This window comes from Melozone crissalis, unplaced genomic scaffold (genome assembly GCF_028551555.1).
Source record: "Melozone crissalis strain CALT ecotype California unplaced genomic scaffold, PUWL_Pcris_2 ptg000027l_1, whole genome shotgun sequence".
Classification (NCBI taxonomy): Eukaryota; Metazoa; Chordata; class Aves; order Passeriformes; family Passerellidae; genus Melozone; species Melozone crissalis.
This window is the reverse complement of record NW_026535805.1, coordinates 71675587-71696694: the sequence shown is the minus strand read 5'-3', so window position 1 is coordinate 71696694 and position 21108 is coordinate 71675587. Positions and strand designations below refer to the sequence as shown.

General features: G+C 37.0%; 1 protein-coding gene across 1 annotated transcript in view; it reads right to left on the bottom strand.

The window, feature by feature from the left end:
* RNGTT (RNA guanylyltransferase and 5'-phosphatase) overlaps nucleotides 1–21108 on the bottom strand; it is a 170856-nt gene that overhangs the window by 58095 nt on the left and 91653 nt on the right. Inside the window, exon 13 of the mRNA XM_054280289.1 lies at nucleotides 5217–5317. Within this exon, the coding sequence (XP_054136264.1) occupies nucleotides 5217–5317 (101 nt within the window). The remainder of the gene's footprint in view (nucleotides 1–5216; nucleotides 5318–21108) is intronic.

Here is a 21108-nt window from a genome sequence, read left to right as displayed (position 1 = left end):
GTTTTTATGTAGTAATTCAAGGTACTAGATAAAATTTATATTATATTGTGATTTGAAATGGTATCAAATTGACCCAGTAAGATATTAATTCAAAGCAAATAAAGCCAAAAATTTGCTTGTAATTTGATTTTAGCAGTCTGATACAGATAAAATTAAGGGATTTGCAAAGGCTAATTAAAAATCTGTAAAAGGAAGCATGGACGCTTAAGAAATTCTAGTTATGGAAGCTACCAGAAACATGGTACTATGTGACATTTTCAGTCGATATTTGTGACATTTAAGTAAGGCTCAGAGTTAGTTCAGGGTGTTTTGGCTTTTTAAGAAATATTCATACAGCCAGACATTTTGAGAAAAAGCATCTCTGCTATTTAAAAGCAGTCTTCCCTGCAATGTAAGTGAGAATCTGCACACAGCAAATAAATATCCTTCACATTCTCTACTTTTAAGGTTATTTAACTTGTAGGTCATTAGGAAAAGCAGTTAAAGTGCTTGAGACCCTCTTATTTTTTCATGAGCATCATCATAATTTAAGAAAACACAAGGTATACTTGAGACCATTGTTCTAATAAACATGAAATGAAAGAGAAGTGCTGGGAAGCAGGTCAGCCTTTTTAAAACATATGTAATGTAAGGGCTTTTCAGTTCAACTGCTTCTTTCACAAGAGACAAACAACAAAGTACTATCTTGTTTAAATGGTTTAATGAGCTGTTGGTTGTTATTGCAGGGGGTTTGTGTTAGGGGGTTTTGGTGGGTTTTTTTAACTAGGACTAACTATTTTGATGTAATGAGAAGAGACTGAGAGAGAGCACAAGCTGAAATTCTTGCAAATACAACACAAAAAGAGTTAATTTAACCATCATCATGATGCTTGGAAAGGCTGGACAATGATAATACACAGGAGACAATTACCAAGGCTCAGCTGATAAGATGTAACTCACTAAGGTGCAATAATGCAATTTCTTTCAAATATGTGCACTGAACAGGAGTGTCAGTATTAGGTCACTGAGGTTACAGAAACCCTGCCTTTCTTTGGGATGCAATGGTATCACTTTTCTTTATGTTTATTCTTTGTTATGCAGTCTTCATCTTTACCAGGCTTATTCTAAAAGTACTTCACGGATCATAAGACCAATCCTTTCAAATTCAATGGCAAAACTCCCTCCAATATCATATCAAGAATGAAATAACTAAAGCCCAGATAAAAGCAATTGGTCATTCATCCATAACGGGACTACATCTGGGGTGAAACAGCAGCTATTTTGCAGTTAACACTTCTATTGCAAACTGATCTATGGAGGAAAATGCTCAACTCAAAGCACAGGGGAATTTACATAGATGGAAAATAATCACACTCACTAAAATCTGGCAAACTCCCCAGAGGTAACTCCTTTATTCAGATGAAAAATGCACAAGATTGTTTACAATTGTTCAGGATCTCAATTACATATGCTATCTAAAAGACATGTCCAACAGCTGACAGAACTCCAATCTCATGCTACTGAATAAATAATGCTCCTATATGGGTTTTTTTTTTTCACTATTTGAGTGAGCAGGGAACTATAAATGCAAGGGCTGCATGGTTATAGCTTCATGATTTGGTTCAGTTTTTAACACTGCTGCCCAGACTGTAAACTGTGATAAGATCACACACAACTGCAGCACAGGTTTAGTTATGTCTGCATTTCAAGATTAAAAGATGAACCTGTAAACCAGAACGGAGGATTTGGAAATTACAGACAATTCCTGTTCACATTGTTTCAAGCTGTTATGTGTTTGAGATCAATATTTTAACTTGGGCTCCTTATTTGTCTGTAAGAGATCAATACAAAGGCACACCTTCTATTTCTGTAGATGCTGTTTGCCTATCTGTGTCAAAACAACGTGCAACTTCTGTAAATTCTGTACCAGTACCTCAGCCCCATCTGTAGTATTTTGCTGTCAAATGCCCAAGAGGTTCACTGGCTGAATGGCAGATCCCAGAGGGTTGTGATCAGTGGCGCCTTGACACTAGTGGTGTCCCCCAAGGTTGAGAAGTGGGCCTGGTATTGTTCAGTTTACTCCTCCATGACTTGGATGGAGGGGCAGAGGCCTCCTCTGCAAGTTCACTGATGACACAAAGCTGCAGGAGTGGCTGATACCCCAGAGGACTCTGCAGCCCTTCAGAAGGACCTCAGCAGGCTGGAGAGAGGGGCAGAGAGGAACTTTCTAAAATTTGTCAAGGGAAATGTGCATGGTCCTGCATGTGGGGAGAAATAACCCCATGTGCCACTACAGGGCTGATCTGCTGGAAACCAGCTCTGCAGAGAAGGAGCTGGGGCTTCTGCTGGAGTACAAGCAAGCTGTCCATGAGGTAGCAGTGCCCTTGTGGCCAAGAAGGTCAAGGGTATCCTGGGGTGCATTAGGAACAGCATTGCCAGGAGGTTGGGGGAGGTGAATCTGCCCCTCTAGTGTGCCCTTGTAAGGCCACATCTGGAGTGCTGCGTCCAGTTCTGGGCTCCTCAGTACAAGAGGGACCTGGAGTTCCTGGAGAAGGTCCAGTGCAGGGCTACAAGCATGACTGAGAGACTGGAGCATCTCCCTTACAAGGAAAGGCTGAGGGAGCTGGGCCTGTTCAGCCTTGAGAAGAGAAGACTGAGAGGGGTCCTCTTCAATGTCTGTAGGTATCTAAAGGGAGATATCAGAGGTTGGAGCCACGCTTTTCTCCGTGATGCCAAGCAATAGGACAAGAGACAATGGGCAGAAACTGAAGCACAGGAAGGAACTGGAACTGATGCTCCATCTGAACAAGAGGAAGAACTTCTTTGCTATGTGAGTGACCAAGCACTGGAATGGATTGCCCAGAGAGTTGGTGGAGCCTCCTTCACCGGACATACTCAAGAACCATCTGGATGCAACTCTGTGTCATGAGCTCTAGGATAACTGCTTGAGCTGGGAGGTTGGATCAGATGACCAACTCACTGTCGTCCCCTCCCAACCTTACCCATTCTGTAGTGCTGTAATTCCTTTATGGATTACTGAAGAAGAAAATTTTCTTTATCTAAAAAGTTGAAACCTATATCAATGCTTGCTTTTAATCTCAGTGTGGTGGAAGGAAGCAGGAAGCCCAATGTTGTCACATTAGAACTGCAGTAGCAAGACACTCAGTTCATCAAATCAAACAATTTTAGTTAGTGCTTAGAACTCAGGAACTGTCTTTATGCAGTCTAAAGTTAAAGAAGACTCTTTTAAAACTCTGGTTTATTCCAAAATAAATAAAACATGTTTATTCCAAAGTTTTTTTGAATGACTTTAGATTTTACCCAAAGTAACAACTGAAGCAGACAAACCAGGAGTATTTCATTCACAGTTTGTGTTTCACTGAGCAGAAGCTACTATTTCATAGGACATTATTTAATACAAATACCTCTCTCCCACGAGTGCTAAGTTATTATTTTCTGCCCCATACTTCATTAAATTTTATTTTTGTTGGATGAATGCACTTAGTAGCAGTCAATTGTAATGTACGATGGAGTAAAACTTACCTGCAAGAACTGTACTTTATTTATGAAATATCAGATTTCTAGGATTTGCTGTATGCATGTAAGAGCAGCATAAACACTGACATATTTAAATATTACATTATTTACAGAGAAATTCAAGTAATTATTTCCATAATACAAGAACTGCTTTCATTTTCACATAGCTGAAACATGATAGAACTTTTCTAAATGCTAGAAAGTTATTTCAATTCTACAATGGACCAGCCATTCTTTAATAATTTGTTATTAACTGCTACTAACATTTTAGAAATAGCATTTTTGCTGGCTCATATTTTATAACCTTTTCACGTTCCAATCAAATAGTCTGTGATGTAATATATTAAACATAACACAACAGCACTGACAGTTTGGTGTCTGAAATCAGAGATAACTAATCAACCAATACTCCTTTATTAATGTGAAATGAAAAATGTGTTGCATTTTGTTTCTGCATCACATACTAGTACTGTATATGTGTAAACTCCAGCAGAAGTCATAAGAATACTCTTATAAAAATAACCTTCCTATCAAACAATGGGCTATTTTTAAAATAACTTTTACATAAATCTTTCATATTACATTATCCTGTGACTTAAATAAATTGCAAACAAACATAAAATGTTGTAATGAGCTGATTATCTGAAGTAAAATGAAGTATTTCTGTTATTCTCTGAAATAGTTACTTATATTTTCAAACACAAAAATTTGAACAGATAATTCTGATCTCATGAAACACTGAGAACTTATCAGTTGAGTATATTTTGCATAAAAAACCCATATCCTTAAGATTATCTCTATTCACCAAATGTTTTTATTAATGTGACATGCAGATGTCTGAAAGTTAAATGGGCCATTATTAGCACCCTGGAATATGCAAGCAATATCTGAATTAATTGTTTAATCATATTGAGTTGCCTGTGGCACCAAGTAAAAGAAAAGCCAAATGTCAGTATTTCACACCATCAATTGAAATGAGTCCCAGATGTTAAAACACTAAGCAACCTAAAAATCATTCATTTCATTTTAACCAAAAACTTTTCCAAAGCAAGCTTAATCTAGAGATTCAGTCTTTCCCTTCCCCTCCCCAGCACAACTAAACATGGAAATAACCCCTATTTAATACGTGCAGTGACTGAACCAGGCAAATCATAGGACCAATGTAAAGATCTTCATGTCTTCTGCCATTAAAACTCACTGGTTTTGATTAAGATTTTAATGGTTTTAAAGACAATACCAAAGAATCCAATACCAATTTTACTTGTTTACTAACAAGTAAAAATGTCAGGCTTTGTTTTTCTCTAAGAAAGCAAATACTGTTTGTCATCGTGCACAATTCTAAAGTAGAAGAAAGCTTTGGTTGTTATCATTTTGTCTAAAATCAATGAAAAAAGTTTTAGGAATTTAAGCTAATACAGCCTGACTACTCTCAAAAACATACTGCCAAACCCAAATGGGACTTTTTTTCAGAAATTTGAAGAAACTTAATTTAAGAATGAATAAATTCATAATATAAACATCTGCCATTGTTTTCAGTACAACACTCATTACAACAGTTGCTTATATTTTGAATGAACAAATTCTAGAGAATATAGAAAGGCTTAGCCCCAGGAAGTGTCAAGAAATATCAGAGGACAGATTAACTGCTCAGGGACATTCACACAAGTGCTACAGATTTAAAAAGGGAAGAGATTACATACCCCTCTCCACCAATTCTTGTTATCTTTAGACGAAAATCAACTGAGTTCAGGCTGGGTGGCTTCCATTTCAAAATATCATCACATCGACCAGGCTTGTATTTCTGAAGTAAATTAAAATGCAGTTTAATTATGCTTATTGGTTTTCACTGGTTTTAAAAGTAACAATTCAGCCTTTCAGACTCTATTAGCTGTCTCTAATGAATAACAATAGTCAGTGACTGAAACAACAAATACCATTATCATGGAGGTAGCTGTGCTTCACTACTTTGCTTCTCCCTTTAAAAACTGCTTGGCACTGAAGCTCTGCCATTGCATATAATAAAAAGCTGAGAATGGAAATAAAAATTAGCATACTTCATTATCTCTCTCTGGCTAATGGAAAATTTCAAAAAAGGAAATAAGACAGCAGAGAAAGAAACAAAAACACTCATAGGACATACAGAAAAAACAAATTTAAAGTAATCTCAATGTTTTGGAACTATTTAGTGAAAATTATTTTTGTTATCCATGCTGTTGGCTGACAAAACACAAAAAAGGCAAAAGCCATCATACTGCCAGCTCTCAAAAAGACTCATCAGAAACATGTTCTTTCATAGCAAAGGAATTTAAGTTATGTAAAGATTAAAGAACATCATGATATACCAGAACATAAATAAGAGAGCATCTCTTGCTAAAGAGAGAGGGTATACATTTGAACCACAAGTTGAAAGGAACAATTTTCTATTAAATTAGAGCTTTAGTTTCTCATGGTCTCTGCTATAATTTGCTTTCATTTACTAAGCTGCCATTTCGTTCATCCTCAGCTATCAGTGAGAGTTAACTTGTTGACCCCTTCCTTACCGAATATCTTTCATAGCAATGGAAAAAATCTGAATTAACGTGAATAGGGCAAAAGAATAATCTGTAAATGCATAGAATGAGAAAATTTACTTCCTTATTTATATAGTGAGAAAATTTAGGCAATTTTATATGAAAAATAAAACTAACCAAGAATGTCCACTGTCTTTTGGTAGCAGAACAGTCATCAGCATCACACTGCACTCATGCTGTGCAAAATATTTTCAAAATACAGACTTTACTGATGACAAACATAACAGTTCTAGATCTAAAATGAGAAAAGCAAATTAATTTTCTGTTTTCTGATGGAAGAATGTAAAGTTACTCCTCCCAAAACAAAGGCAGAGTACCTTACCTACCATTTCTTGATGAAAAGATGGTAATTTAATTCTTAATGATGCAAAAAAGGATGGACCAACCTCTCTCAGTCAAAGCATTGAAATTCTGAGGAAAAGCTACATCTGATCTAATAAAAAACCTTCCTCACTAGAGCTCTTGTATCCTGACTCTGACAACAGCTGACAGCATGTGCTCAGGGAAGATGAAAAGCAAGGCTATTATATATGATATTTTCTATTACTACACCTTGAGAAACTATCCATTTTGAAGCTCAGAGACTTCCTGATGTGGATATGATTCAAATGTGATTCCTAGGTATTTAGTTATTTTCAGTTTCTCTGCAGGAACATAGATAGGCCCCCAGTAAGATCATGTAAACCCCAATCAGGTGTAAAAGGCCGTGACACCACCTTTCAAGCACAGCCTGATTACCTTGCAGAAATAAAATCACTATCTTTTGGTTTTTTCAACAAGTTTTTGTTGTTTTTGAAGACTTGCACTTCCCAGGGCTCATACTAAGAAAGATGCTTAACAATCAAACGCCATTGTTTCCATGCACATCATAGTTTCATTTGCCTCTATATGCACAGAAACGCACAAACTCAGCTCAGAGCTGATCATTTTATATGTACTGTTGCAAATTTTTTTTCCACATACATTACTCTACATTTACCTACATAAAAGTTTATGCACTCTTTTACCACTCAGCCACCCAGTCTTGTAAGAGCTTACTATAATTCTCCACAGGAGAATTATAGGACCAGCCCTTGCTGATCTATCAAGAAAAAGTCACTGAATGGTTCATCCAATTCTCCTGCTTGCTATCACGAAGTACAGGTGGCCCCCCTCCCTTGTGAGGACTGAACAGTACCCCACCCCTTTACTCCTACTTTATAAAAGTAACCAATTAGATACCTCTGCAAGAACTTTTTAAGTCTCACATTACTTTAGGTTTTTTTCAAGAAAATTTTGACAATAGGCTTTCTGGAAATCTTAACAAGAAAAACCACATAATCCTTACTTAAATTACTTAAATGCATTTTGAACCCTTTGCGGGAGAGACATAACGTTCCTTCCAAAAAGGTATGTAATTTTCACAAACTATATAAATCATGTTCACCCAGATACCAACTGCTATATTCCTTATAGTTTCTATTCCTTTGTCCAGTCCAGATAACAAGCTTACAGGAAATATTTATTTCCTGATCTTCCACCATACCTATCACCACCTTCATTTTTTTAAAACTGGTATTGTATTTTCTACCTTACATGCTTAGGTACTAACATAGATTTTTCACATAGCATCTACTATCCAATTTTTTCAAACTCTTTTTCGTAGACTGACAAGTCACATTCTACTAAAAGTTAGTAAGAAACCAGTATCACAAGAGACAGGAACAACTATTCCAAGATCAGTAATGAAAAGCAATGCTTTGACAGAATATATCTGCAAACCTGTAATTACATGGTGTGAACTACAGTTTTGACTCAAATTTAAAATTAACTTGAAGGGAATGGGGGAGGAATTGCTCATTAAGATGGAGATTTTTTTTTTTTACCTTGAGAACCAGCATAGCGTGAGACGAGACTCAAATAAAAATTTTATTCTATTAATAAAAAAATTATCTCTAGCACACCTCAAGTTAGTCAAAGATATCTCACTTAGAAAGCATTAACAATAAATAAACCCTTTTATATACTTTTGACTATTACATTTAGTTTTGACCACTGTCAAACAACAGACTTCTCACTTCACAGCAATTTGTTGATACCAAACACCTGGTAAAGGTAACAGGTAAATTACAGCTATCTTTCAAAGTTACAAAGCCTTAAAGAAGCCATCAGAATTCAATGCTCCTACAGGGAACAATTTATGCAGCTCCTCCCTGGCCTCCCCCAACTTCTTCTGTTACCATGAAAGTCAGAAGTTCACAGAAGTCTGGCTCAAAAGGAGAATTCATTCAAAGGCCATATTAATAATCCCTAAGAAAGATTAATTTTTAACAGGTGAGTCCAAACACATAAGACAGCACTAAAAAGTTATTGAGTTTGAATGCTAAGTGCTAAATCAAATTCTTTAAATATGAGCTGAAGCCAAACAAGAATTTTGCTTGTTAAATGCATGGAAACTTCACCTTAGATGAATCACTGCGTACTGCAGACCTGTTGTGCGTGAAGTTACTTTTTATTTTAATTCCAAACCAAAATGTGAAGCAATCTGTTTGAGATCAAACTACACCCTAGCATTTTAAATATAGCATTCATAGCAATGATATCCTCATCACCACTCCCCAACAAATATCTATGTACACGACTACTTCTAAAACATATCAGATCCCCTGTCATCTCAAAAGCAAAGTTCATGCTTCAATCTGAAACCTGTCAACCTAGTCTAAGCACAAAAATTAGAACTCCACACCAAAAAGGTACATTGACAAATCAGAAACTATCTCAAATAATTTTAAAGGATTGGAACTAGGTGACCTCCTGGAGTCCCTTCCAGTCTAAATTATTCTGCAAAACTGTGTCTCTCTTTGTTTGCTTGTTCTTTTAGCAGCCATATTGGGTGCATTTTAGTTTGCAAAAACAACGAACATTCACAATAAAAGCCCCAGTTTTTCCTATTTACTATATTTTAGTTGTGATAGCTCGGCAGCTCTGGGGCACACAAACTGGATTCCATTAATGTAACACCAAATTTGAAGTTTCCCTTCAGGACACATCTAATGCCCTTCACTCCAAAGTACAGACACCAGAGGCCAAGGCAAAGGCCATTCCATTGCATTGCTACCTTGCACCTACAAAGCACAAACAAACCTAAGCTGTAAAGGTACCCTGCAACATCCTGAACTGCTGCTTCAAAGAAATAAAGGTGTCAGTGCCTTCAGTTGGCTATGAACCCTAAGCTCTCCAATTTCTACATTTTTTTACATCTTTTTTACATCCACTCACCATCTACCCAACATTTCTTCTATCTTTTCAGTAGTAGTAGTAGTAGTAGTAGTAGTAGTTGTATAAATGCCCTATCTTCTGTGGCCATTCTCTCCTGGCAAAACCTCAGGCCCTTCTTACTTTCATGAAGAAGATGAAGATCAGGGACAACAGATGTGTCAAAAGCAGCATTGCAAATGTGCCCCATGCACATTTGCAAAATGACCCTAAAACTCAGGTGCACATCCAATGCCCTGGGATGAAGAATCACCACTGAAGACAGCTCAACAGAAAGCACATCCTCTGGCATCCCTCTCAGGCTGCTAAACCCATTGATTTCTCACCTCAGACTCAATTCCATAGGCACAAGTGGGTCCAGTCAAACCACTATGAGGGTTTTGTTAGACCCTTGTTAGAACCATTTTAGCACTGCAGGGTACAGTTATGGGTTGTTGGTCATGTTGAACCTCAATCCCCTGTCCTGTCCCAGAGTACTAAGTCTAGTTCCCTCCTTCCTCCACAGCTGTCCAAAGAGGGGGCCACTCTCTTCTCATCTCCCATCAGATCAAGAGAATGGCCCTCAAAGCCTCAGGTTCTGTTATCTTAACTTTTGCTGACACATTTCTGGTCAGTTGCAGATAGCCTCACATACAGGTTTGGGATTTGCCTAAAGCCATGTGTCAGTATTTGCATTCAATGGATGGCACAGCAGAAAGCTGACAGCCTGGACAATGGAGATATCAGAGGCCCATAAGGAGGATAAACTTTAACTCCAAATAGCTGCTTTCACATGCAATAGATGTTTCTGCTTAGAATTTTGTAGGAGGAAGAGCGGGGTTACTTTCTGGGACTGCATTCTGGGCATGCAGTCTGGGGTGTGGGGTGGTGTTGACTCACCATGAAGACACCCACCTGGAAGGCTGAGTGACTTCAGCCTAAAGTCTAGACAAAACAAACAGTTTCTCCCAGCGACTGAAAAGGAAGAAGTGGTGGGATGATCAAGAGAGAAGTTCGTGTCTCATCAAGAAGAGGAAAAGAAGGTTTCCTTTACAAGGGTGGATGTCTCACTATCCTACAAAGTCTAACTAGCCAGCTCTACCTCCCATAACCCTTCTTAAATACCATCCTCCTGAAGTGCAAGCAGCAGCTAACGCAGGCCACCTTACGTTTCCTTCCTCCGTATCTTCCCTCGCTCCTTCCAAATGACACGAAGCCAGCAAATAACCCAGCTCTTCCTTTTCTCCTAAGTGGCACAGAGCTGCTGCTTATCAGCTCTAATTTCTCCTCAGTAGACTGTTCAGACCTAGCCCTGCAAAGTGTCCAAAGGCTGCAAAGCTGGCAGCTACAGGCACACACCAAATCAGAAAGAAAGCTAAAATAAAGGGCACAGAAAGCTCAGGGAAGGTTTGTTTGCATTGTCATGCTTGCACAAGAGGTATGAAAGGTTGGGTACCTTTGAGGAGTGACGGCAGAGCAGGTGGGAAGGGATGGGGTTAACCAAGACTGGGAATCTACCAGAGCGCCTTTAAATCATTAAATGTAGTTTCCCACATTAACTATGACAAACCTATAATGACGACAAATCTGCTCCTCTTACAATGCAAAACAGTGTTAAATGTTTTATCTGAAGAGCACTACTTAATTCTGAGGCCTCTTAATCCACAGGCCAGCTGCTGGCCTGCCCAATCTAATAGCTGGTATTCAGCTGGGTAAACATAAAGATAGAATCATTATCCAAAATGTGTTTTTATTTTCTTGCACTACAGACCCTGGATCATTTTAAAGAACCAAAAGGATTGATTATAACCAATAATTTCAGGCTATACTTTATAAAGAAATGAGCTGAAGACACAGAAGTTGCTAGCATTGTTGACAGATTATGTGAATAAATCACAACAATGGATTGAGAAACCACAAGATCAAAGGCAACCATTGAGTCAATTGTATATTCATAGATTTTTAAGACTGGAAACCATTACTGGGATCATTGAGTTGGTTCTGTTACATAAAGGACAGAGAACCTGGAACAATGTTTATATCAAGCTTATAACTCCTATTCAAACTACAGTAGTGTTTATCTCAAGTTAATAATGCCTATTCAAAATACAAGACACCTTTATGAAAAATACCACATAATGAAGAAATCACAACATGTATCTTAGAGAAGTTACCACAGCCGTTTATTATAGTTGTGCTTAAAAATGCTTATTCTACACTGAGTCTTGTTAATGCCTTGCCTTAGACTGAAGCCTAGCTCTCCATGTAATTACTTCCCTTTTTAAAATAAAATGAGCAAGTCTGAGTCTCTCTGCATGGATAATTTCCCCATTGGCTAACATACACATCATCATAGTATAATTTCACAAAAGCCTTTAGAAGAGTAGGCAACAGAACTGAATCTACTATTCCAATATTCTTTTCATCACTTACACATACAGCAGAACTCAAAGTGTATTTGTGTTCTTCTGCATTGCACTGAGACATGTTGATAACTAGCTCAAATAATTCTTTTCAGATTCATGCCTTTAGCTGGAACTTAACACACTCCTGGAAATACAGCCCACATTTGCCTGTATTCAAGCACCATCACAAGATCAAATGATCCACTTTAGCCTACATGATTGATTTTTCAGAAAAACAAGTAAGTTTGCTGAAAAGTTCAAAAGATTAACAACGTGACCATAAAACCATAAGCAAAATCCCAACATTATCATTAAAACCCTTTAAGTCTTCATGGTAATGTACTTCTTTAACTGTCACAAAAAAATCAAAACCAAATACAAACAAACAAACAAAAACCTAAAAATTAAAAACAAAAACAAAACAAATACAACCAAACTAAAATCTACTTGAGGAAATAAGTTATGTCACCAGCAGTTAAACTGCAACCCTTAGCTCCTTCTAAAAATTCTGCCTTCTGTCCCTTCAGCTTCCCTTCTCAGTTCCAATTCCTTCTGCTCCTCAAAGTGCCCGTACAAACAACCTACAATCTCCCCATAGTTCCCACAGACGACCACTGTAATTCCTCATGTATTCTATTTTCTTTGCCAGGGAAAAAGCTAAGCAAAAGAGAATGTGGCACCGAAAGTTTCTTGGCCATTGATGGATTAATGCTTGTTCATGCTGTATATTGAGCAGGACTCTGGGAACTGGAAGAAAGGGATGTACCAGTCTGATCATAGGCCCACTGCACTCCCTGGCTGAGGAGCAGAAAGTCCAGCTTTTCTTATTGATGCCAGAGCCAAAGCGGTTATCTGAAAAAATTGCTTTGAAAGCAGCAGGATCACCCCAACTCACATCCTCAGAGGTGAAGGCAAACAGTGTTGTACACTTTGGCATTTATAGTGTTTGGTGGTGGTCACTGGTCATCAGCAAACCAGCTTCAGAGATTATTCATCCCACCCACAGAGAAAGCTACTTTGAATGTTGGTGGTCTGGGAGAGAAAGGAGAAAAATGTCCAAGAGCAAACGCCTCCAGATTCAAAGAACTGGGTGTGGGACTGATACACAGAAAAAGTGAATAAAATTAGTGCTTTGATGTGAAGAGGACATTGGAATAAACACCTAGACAACACTTTGTACTTAGACCAAACATCAGACAGTAAGAGAAAAATATTATTGTTCATTCTTGCACTAAACCATCGTATTTACTTCCTATTTAAAATACATCAGAGCTGGCCAAACTGACTGTCTGTCTTCACCAAATAAATTCCACATACCACAGAGGCAGAAAGAGAACTCTTAGAAAGACAGAAGAATTCAGAGGCATCCAAGAAGCTTGTATGAATGAAGGCAATAGATGAAACTTTTGACAAATGCATTTCAGCAAGGGAAAGATGTATAACTTCCAAAGAAAAAAGGTGCTTTAAGAAAAACCTTTTCATTGGCACTCAGTGTCTCAAAGATTATCAGGATTCCTTTGTTCTTTAAAAACCAAATCAAATCAAATGTACCAAATACTGTACCAAATTTCTTTCTTTGTAGAAGTTTGACATAATTTCTGTATAAACTCTGGAAATAGTAAAGAAGGCATTTCTTTTAATAAATGTGAGTCAACTGTTCCTGTACTTGTAAAGGAAATACAGGGAGATGTGATTTGTAAGTACTCCTAAGAGTGATCAGGCTAAGAGAAACTCCTGGATAAACACTGGTACTTTCCAGACACCTGTCAGTTCTGAAAGGCATTTTCATAGTTGAGACAAAACACAAGAACCTAAACACAGAATGGAAAATATATAAGAACACAAAATGGCTGCAAACTTCATACCGCTCCAAAACACAATTCAAATGCTTTCCAATTCCATGCAAACAGTTTTCATATGGTCTACCAAACCCTCCACCAAGCACATCCTGTATCTACACTGTGGAGAGACAACCATGATACCCTAACGAAAAGATGACCAAAAAAAATCTAATTCCTTTCCTTTATAAAACTCTTTAATGAAAAGAAATTAATAAATGCTGCTTTAATGCTTAGTGGTCTAAATTACTAATTCAAACCATCTGAACAATCAAAGAGCTGCACTTCTCACTAAACATCAGCTTTTTGCCTGGTTCAGTGATTTGATCAGAATAGACACACTGAAGTTCAACAAATATTTGATCAGCTTGAAAATAAGACTGTTAATGAATTCCAAACATTATACAAAGTAACGTTGTCACATCATTGAAAGCAAATCTGCAATAGTAACTTTAGAGACTCAAAAAGATGGAGAAAAGACAAGATTCTTGGCAAAACTCAAATAATATAATGTCCATGTTTAAGCCAAAAGGATGATAGAGCCAACTCCAGATAACACAGTTTTAAATAAATCATTACTTGACAGCGAAGCCTCCATGCTGCTTTAATTCCATGTAGTCAAACAAATTTGTGTTAATTCTTCCATTCCTCCACTTTAAAAATCAAAATAAGGAAAAATTAATGTGTTTTAAGACACAATCACATCTGTATTCCAGAAATTTTTCCTTTAGAAAGTTAAAGAATAAAGTAGGAATGATACTTTTTAATGCACTAGGACTGGTTAGCTGTGAATAACTGTTTTGGAACATCTGTTTGAGAAAATGTTATTGTACCACAATTTGTCTTTTATGAAAATGTGACTTGAAGCTATATGAAGTAGAGTGAAAACTATTATAATCAAAATTACCTATGAAATATTAAGCTTAACTGTCATACCAGACTAAAAAGCAAAACATGAACCCATTTAATACTGTTAGATTATGTTTTATACTAAGGATTTTAACATTTGAATGCAAATCAGGTTTAGAAGGTTAACCTGTATGGAGAAATTATTTTGTTAATATGTTAATAGAAAACTTTTTCCAAAAGTGCCTCTGATCCTCATGCTAATGTAATATTTATATTGGGCTTCTTTGGTAATTGGTGGGCTAAACGTCTTCTCCTCTTGCACTTTAATTTAGCTTTATACCTCCAGCTTCATTAAACATCTTGTTTCACAGCCATACTAATAGCTTTTCTCAATATTCCATTAAGCAAGGAGAAAATATGAGGACATTTTATTCATAACTAACATCATATTAATATTTGATAAATGTAATTCAGATCACAGCCAAAACTATATGTTTATAGCAATCAAAATATAGCAGCCACAATTTTTTTCCTCCTCCCCCCAGCACATTACTATGAGCAGCAGAAACCTATTTTTGATCATTTCTGTCCTTTCACTGGATATAATGGTGTGCACCTAGAAACTCCAATACATGAGTTTGAAGCAAAATCGAAAAAGTAAATGGCTTCAAATCATTGGCCAATGTATATGTGATTCAAAATGGACCAACAGGTGTCTGCCTTTGATTATAAACTCTACTTTTGGCAAATTAAGGTAACTGTTGAAGAGCTACATGTTTCTACCTTTGTGACACAAAAGAACTACAGTGCCCTGCTGTAGAACTATGGTCAAAGGAATTGGTGATGGTCCATGGTTGCTACATAAGACATTAGATTTATATTGCTATTGATTATTTTGTCATTTTCTTATTTTTCACCATCACTAACCTCATTTATAACTTCATTGCATATGTGATATATAAGTCTTCTGAAAAATTAACACAATAATAGCAACACCCAAGATACTTCAATTGGTCTTCCACTGCTGTATTTCATTCAATATTGCACTTTCCATCACTAAGTTAAACTGAGATGGCCTCTGCACGTAGCAGCAGTGTAAACTGTCACCAGGAACTATCGTATTTACTTCTCCAGATGAAATTTTGTTTCCAATTCAGCTTCACAACTCATCAACAGCCTTAACCAGAAATTAATACAATGAAAAAGCCCATGTGCATATAACTTTTTCTCAGCCATACACTGTTAATTTCTACCTGTCTAGAAACACACATAAACAAACCCAGAGATAAGAAGCCAAATGGCTTAAAACAGCTGTCCATAAACTGTTGAGAGAACCAAGACAAAACAGAAGCACTCCTGGCTCACTCCTTTACTGGTTTTTCTTTTTCTCTCTTAAAGCTTATTATTCTTCTCTCTGCCCAACAACAAATCTTTGAAAGACTCTTAGGGAGATCATCTTCCCTCTAATCTTCCTTTCACACTTTTACTGTGAAAAAAGCCTTGGTCACATGAAGCCAGTAACATTGGAGAACACATCAATTTTCATTGTATAAAGTGATGTGTTGGTGCTTCACTGCATCACTTGTTTTATGAGCCTTACTGTTTATGTCTCTTTACAAGTTTAAAGTGTTGTACATACCAGCCAAAACCTTGTCTCATTTCTCAAACCCTATGGCACCAATATCTCTTTACCTTCTGCCCTTTCATTTTTACCACCTCCACTTAACTCAAGCTTAAGTGTAGTCATCACTTTAAATTTACATCAGAGAAAGAAGGAAGTCAGTCTCTCAGAGGACTTCTTTCTTTTTGGCTAGTTAATTTGTAGTCAAAAGCTCCTAGAAGTCCCACAGAAATTGGGTTGCATCAGTGGAAAGTATTCAGTGCTCCAAGTCTGACAGCATCCTGGTACAACAAAAGAATCTCCATGAGCTGAGCAGCAGTGCTTTTGGCTGACTCACTACAATAACCCAATTTGGAAGCTGGGTAATTTATCAGTATTAGAGGCCACATTTGCAGAAGCTCCAACCTGTAAATTTAAGGCTTCATTATAACATCGCTTTTGTTGACATTTTTAGTAAGCTACGATGATAATCAGTATACCAGGAATAACATTTCAGAAAATCCCCTCAGAGACCAGGAAGATTAATGAAAACTATGAAACTTAAACAAAAAAGATGCAAAAATATATTTCAAAATACTTCTTGAGGAATGCAATCTTGAAAAAAAAAAAATGCAGCCTGACATCAAAAGGCAATCAGTAGGCTGGAACTTTTAGCTAGTCTGAACATAAGGAGAAATGTGTAAGTACTAAGAAATTGCAGCATATTGGTCTCAGACATAGTCCAATTTCTCTTTATAATTCCAATGATAAAAAGCCCCTCGAGCTGAACAGATATGCTTGAAAGATGATGCACAGAATTGCCAGCAGGATTTTTTTCTACATGTTGCTAAATGCATGCTACACAAAATTGTCATTAAGGGCTAGCTTATTACATCTTACAGGGCTACAAATCACCTTGAATTAAATATTCATGAGTCTTGCATGGAATACTGAATCCTGTGGTATTTTATAAGAAACAATAGAAAGTAGTCTTTTCAACTCCATATTCTAGTACATAAATTATAAAATTGTGAGTTTCAATCATATTAAATTCATCATTAGCCATTGACATGCAAATAGCAAAGCACATACTTCACATCCTTATTTTCAAAAGGAAACATTCATACAACATGGGAGTTAAGTCCCACCAGTAGAACTCAGCATGTGCTCTGCACTGCTTTCACTTGGCAAGTAGCAAGCTGATGTGCTCAGAGATGAAAAGCAAAGTGGGGAAAAAATGTACATTGAAAGGAAATCAGTATGTACTTTCTCTTTCAAGTCTCCTACAAGACTAATACAACTTAAAGCGGCATTTTCAGGAGACTAATTTGGATAATGAGCAGGGGAAAATCCTCATCTAAGAAGAAAAAACATACCATGCCAAATGAGAAAATGAAGGGATCCTGCCCACTCTTTGTGTGAAACTAAACCTTGCAGTTCTGACTTAGGAACTAACAAGTTAGTGTCTCTGGGTAGGAACAGGTTAAATTGAAGAGGGTAGCTATTTGCTGAGCACTCTAAGCAAAGAGAAAAGAAATATAGGTTGCATTTTAAGAACATTACTCAAAAAAAGTACAGTTACTGTGAAATTAGTTGCTATCCTTCTTGGGAAGGACATTCTTCCATTAAAAGCAGTGGCTCCAATGTAAGTTGATAATATTGCCTTGTAACCAAACAGTAGTTCCTGCCACATCAGATTTTTTGCCCCTTCTACAGAGCATGACCACACAAACACCCATCAGACATGCACACAAAATCTCTGGCTTGAATACTGGGATTGAGCAATTGCCATGAAGAACCTGTTCCAACTTCTCTGCTGCTGGCAGGGAGCTTTCATTCTGTTACTGGCAGAAGGGTTAGAATCAGACTTTTTCCTCCTTTCCCTTTTCTTAAATGTTTCTTCTTTAATTATACCAAACGTTTAAATGTTAATGTAGCTGTGCTTCGAGCAGGCAAGCAGCTGAAGGGCCAAAGAATTAGGGGAGGGGGTAAGTGACAATTACCTTTTGCCAAAACAAATGTCATCAGGTTTAGCTGCTATTTAACAGTTTAACATTTTAACAATGGTGAATAGAAGGAGTAGTTAAGGACAACTTTTCCATAAACAAATGTACAAGGTATTTAAAAAACAGAATTATATTTCTAAAGAAAGAGAACTGCAACTCATAGTGCTACATCACCAGCATCTATCAAGTGAATTGAAATGTCTGATGTGCAGTCACTGGGAAATTCTGGTAGAAGAATGCAGACAAACCTGAGCCAGTTCAGGAGAACTTTCTCTCAAATCTGATTTCTCTCCCATGCATCCTTTTTCTTAATATGATAAAAAGACAACAGTCCTTTCCTTAACCTCTAGAACATAAAACACAACTGAGAATGCCATAGGAAAAAAACACCATCATTGATTCAAGCAAGATTCTGTGATGGTATTTGGAAGACAGTTTAAAAATCTCTTCCAACCTGCAAGATAAAGTGAGTTTATCACTTCAATATAAATGTAACTAAAATGCTGAGATAATGAAGAGCATGGTAGTATGAATTTTGAGCTAATAAATTAGATGTCTGTGAGGCTCAATCCTACTTGTGAAACAACTTCAATAGAATCCTTCAAAAACTTTATTGAAGCAGAGTGAGTGGTACAGAGATGACAACAAAGTGAACAAGCTCACCAGTCATCAATCCAGCAGGAACTCCAGAAAGAATCAGAGAGCCATGTGGAACTACATCTCTCTTGACACCAAGAATACTAAGTACCATGCTCATTTTATGAGCTGTCTTGTAAAAACCTTTTCTCTTGCATAGTACAGCCTCAACAGAAGCAGAACACAGCTTTTATAAGCCAAAATCATTCAATAAGCTAATTGTTGAAACTAAATTCTAAAGCTGGGACAAAAAATATGATTCTTAGCAGATGGGGAGTCAGTGGTGTCGGTTTTGGGGGGAAGATCTAGAAATTCAGTTCAAGTGGAAGTCAAAGATATTTTAGGTAAATTGAGCTATAATAATGTTTACAGTGAAAGCTGCATTTACCAAAATATTAAAATAGATGGATCAAAGTTTTACCTAAGTTACATAGACAACACTTAGGTTCTTAGGCCTTTGAGCACATTTTCTCCTCAGTTGCACATGTGTATTTGCGCTTTCAAAATGTGTGAAATTGGGAAAAGCTCAGAAAAAAAATGGGTTTCAAAAGGGGTAGCAGCTCAGGTCCTGACAACTGTTTATAACTGTTGCAAACAGACATATTACAGAATAATATGCTCCAAGAAGGTACTATAAAGGATCTAAAGCTTTAAACTCCCCCTCACAACTGGGGGTAAAAGAGAAAGACCATTAAAAAACAAAACCACTCTAGGACACTAAAACCTAATTAGAGCAGAAGAGTGCTGTACAAAGGGAACAACAGTCAGCTGTTCATTAGGAACAGAAGGAAAGCAATTTTGTCTTCGGGGTGGCATAAGAATCCTTAATGGCGTTTAACTCCCTGCATCCCTCCTGCCCAGCACCCTTTGTACAGGAGGGAAGAGGTCACACGGTGGTGTTCAACATCCACCATTGTTCCCTATCCCCTTCTATTCCAGCACCTGGGGATCTCAGCCATGTGCATTTAAGTAAGTGCAATCTTGCAGAAGAGAGCTGTGAGTATGTGTCACTGCAGTCAGAAATGCAAGAGAGCAGTCAAAAGCTGCCTGCAGGTGACCATGACATTGCCCTAACAGTCAGTAAAGAAACTCCCCTTTATGAATAGCTGCCAAGATTTTCATATCTCAAAACCATTTCTTTCATCTCACCAAAAAAAGAGTTTTGTAATTTACCCCTAAGCCAATAACTGCATCTTAAATAGTGAGCAATATCATGACTTGAATTAAAAATTTACTGTTATTCAAAATTCCCCTCCAAAACAAGGCAGTTATCACAGTATAAAGCCATTAGACAGCTAAACATATTTTTTCCCTAAGAGCAGCAAAACTCTAATTTACTTCTTTAACAGTTGTAGGCCTTTTTAAGCAACCAAGATGTGTACAAGCAGAGCAGTATACCCAGTTAAAATCAAGCTGGAATATCTATTCCAGTAAAAAAAATATTATCAAAAGCTCCTTGCTTTCTGCATGATCAAAATTTTAACAACTTTTTCCCCCCTCAATTTTTTTCCTGGCCAGTCACCATTAATACTCCTAAGAAATTAATTCATATATATCTGCAGTGAGATTTGATTTGACTGTGAAGTTTCAGAGGTAATGGAATAACACCCACCAAATCTGACAGAGGACAAAATCCTACTTCTTTTGAAGGCCTAGGACAATATGCAAGCAAATGTCATGGAAACAGAAGCTCTCTCCATAGTAACACTGTTTGTGGCACTGTAGCTAACCACTCCAAGATGCTCCAAGATATAGGTTTATTAGCTTAAACCCAGTTTTCATTTAGCATTTGTTCCATTAACATTCCATATATCTATCAGCCATAAAGATTTATTAAAAACACTAATAGTTCACAAGAATGCAGTAACAAAGTCAAACATAAGTATAAGGGCAAACTAATCAACTGTGATAAAGCAAGTCTGAGTAACATTGTCTTTTGGGAAAAAAGCCAAGAGACTGATGGCACTGTAAAGAATAATTATATTACAGCTGGTTTCTACTACAGGCTCTGACTCCGTGCAACAATTGTCAGATGTGCAAGAGCATCTTACATGAAACACATAGAAGGAGCTACAGAGTAAGACACAGAAAAGTAACATTAATTTTTTAAGAATTAATTATATATTATATAAAAATATATAATTACACATAAGCAACCCTCGTTACCTGCTGTTATACAAAAATTTAAATTTTTTATCAACCAACCCAGCAACCAAAACCCTCAAAACCAGCTGAACAAAGACTCCAACTAGCATTGTAGCTGCTCTCCATGGAGATGGACCAGCTTAGTGCATAGCAATCAGAGCCATGGGAATGAATTTCAATGAAAATTTATTTGACAAATTCAGTCCTGTTTGTAAACTATCTGTATGCAGTTCATTACTCTGACCAAAAAAAAAAAATCTTTATTACTTTTGTGGCAATACTTGTTGGCCCATTTTTTGATATGATGAC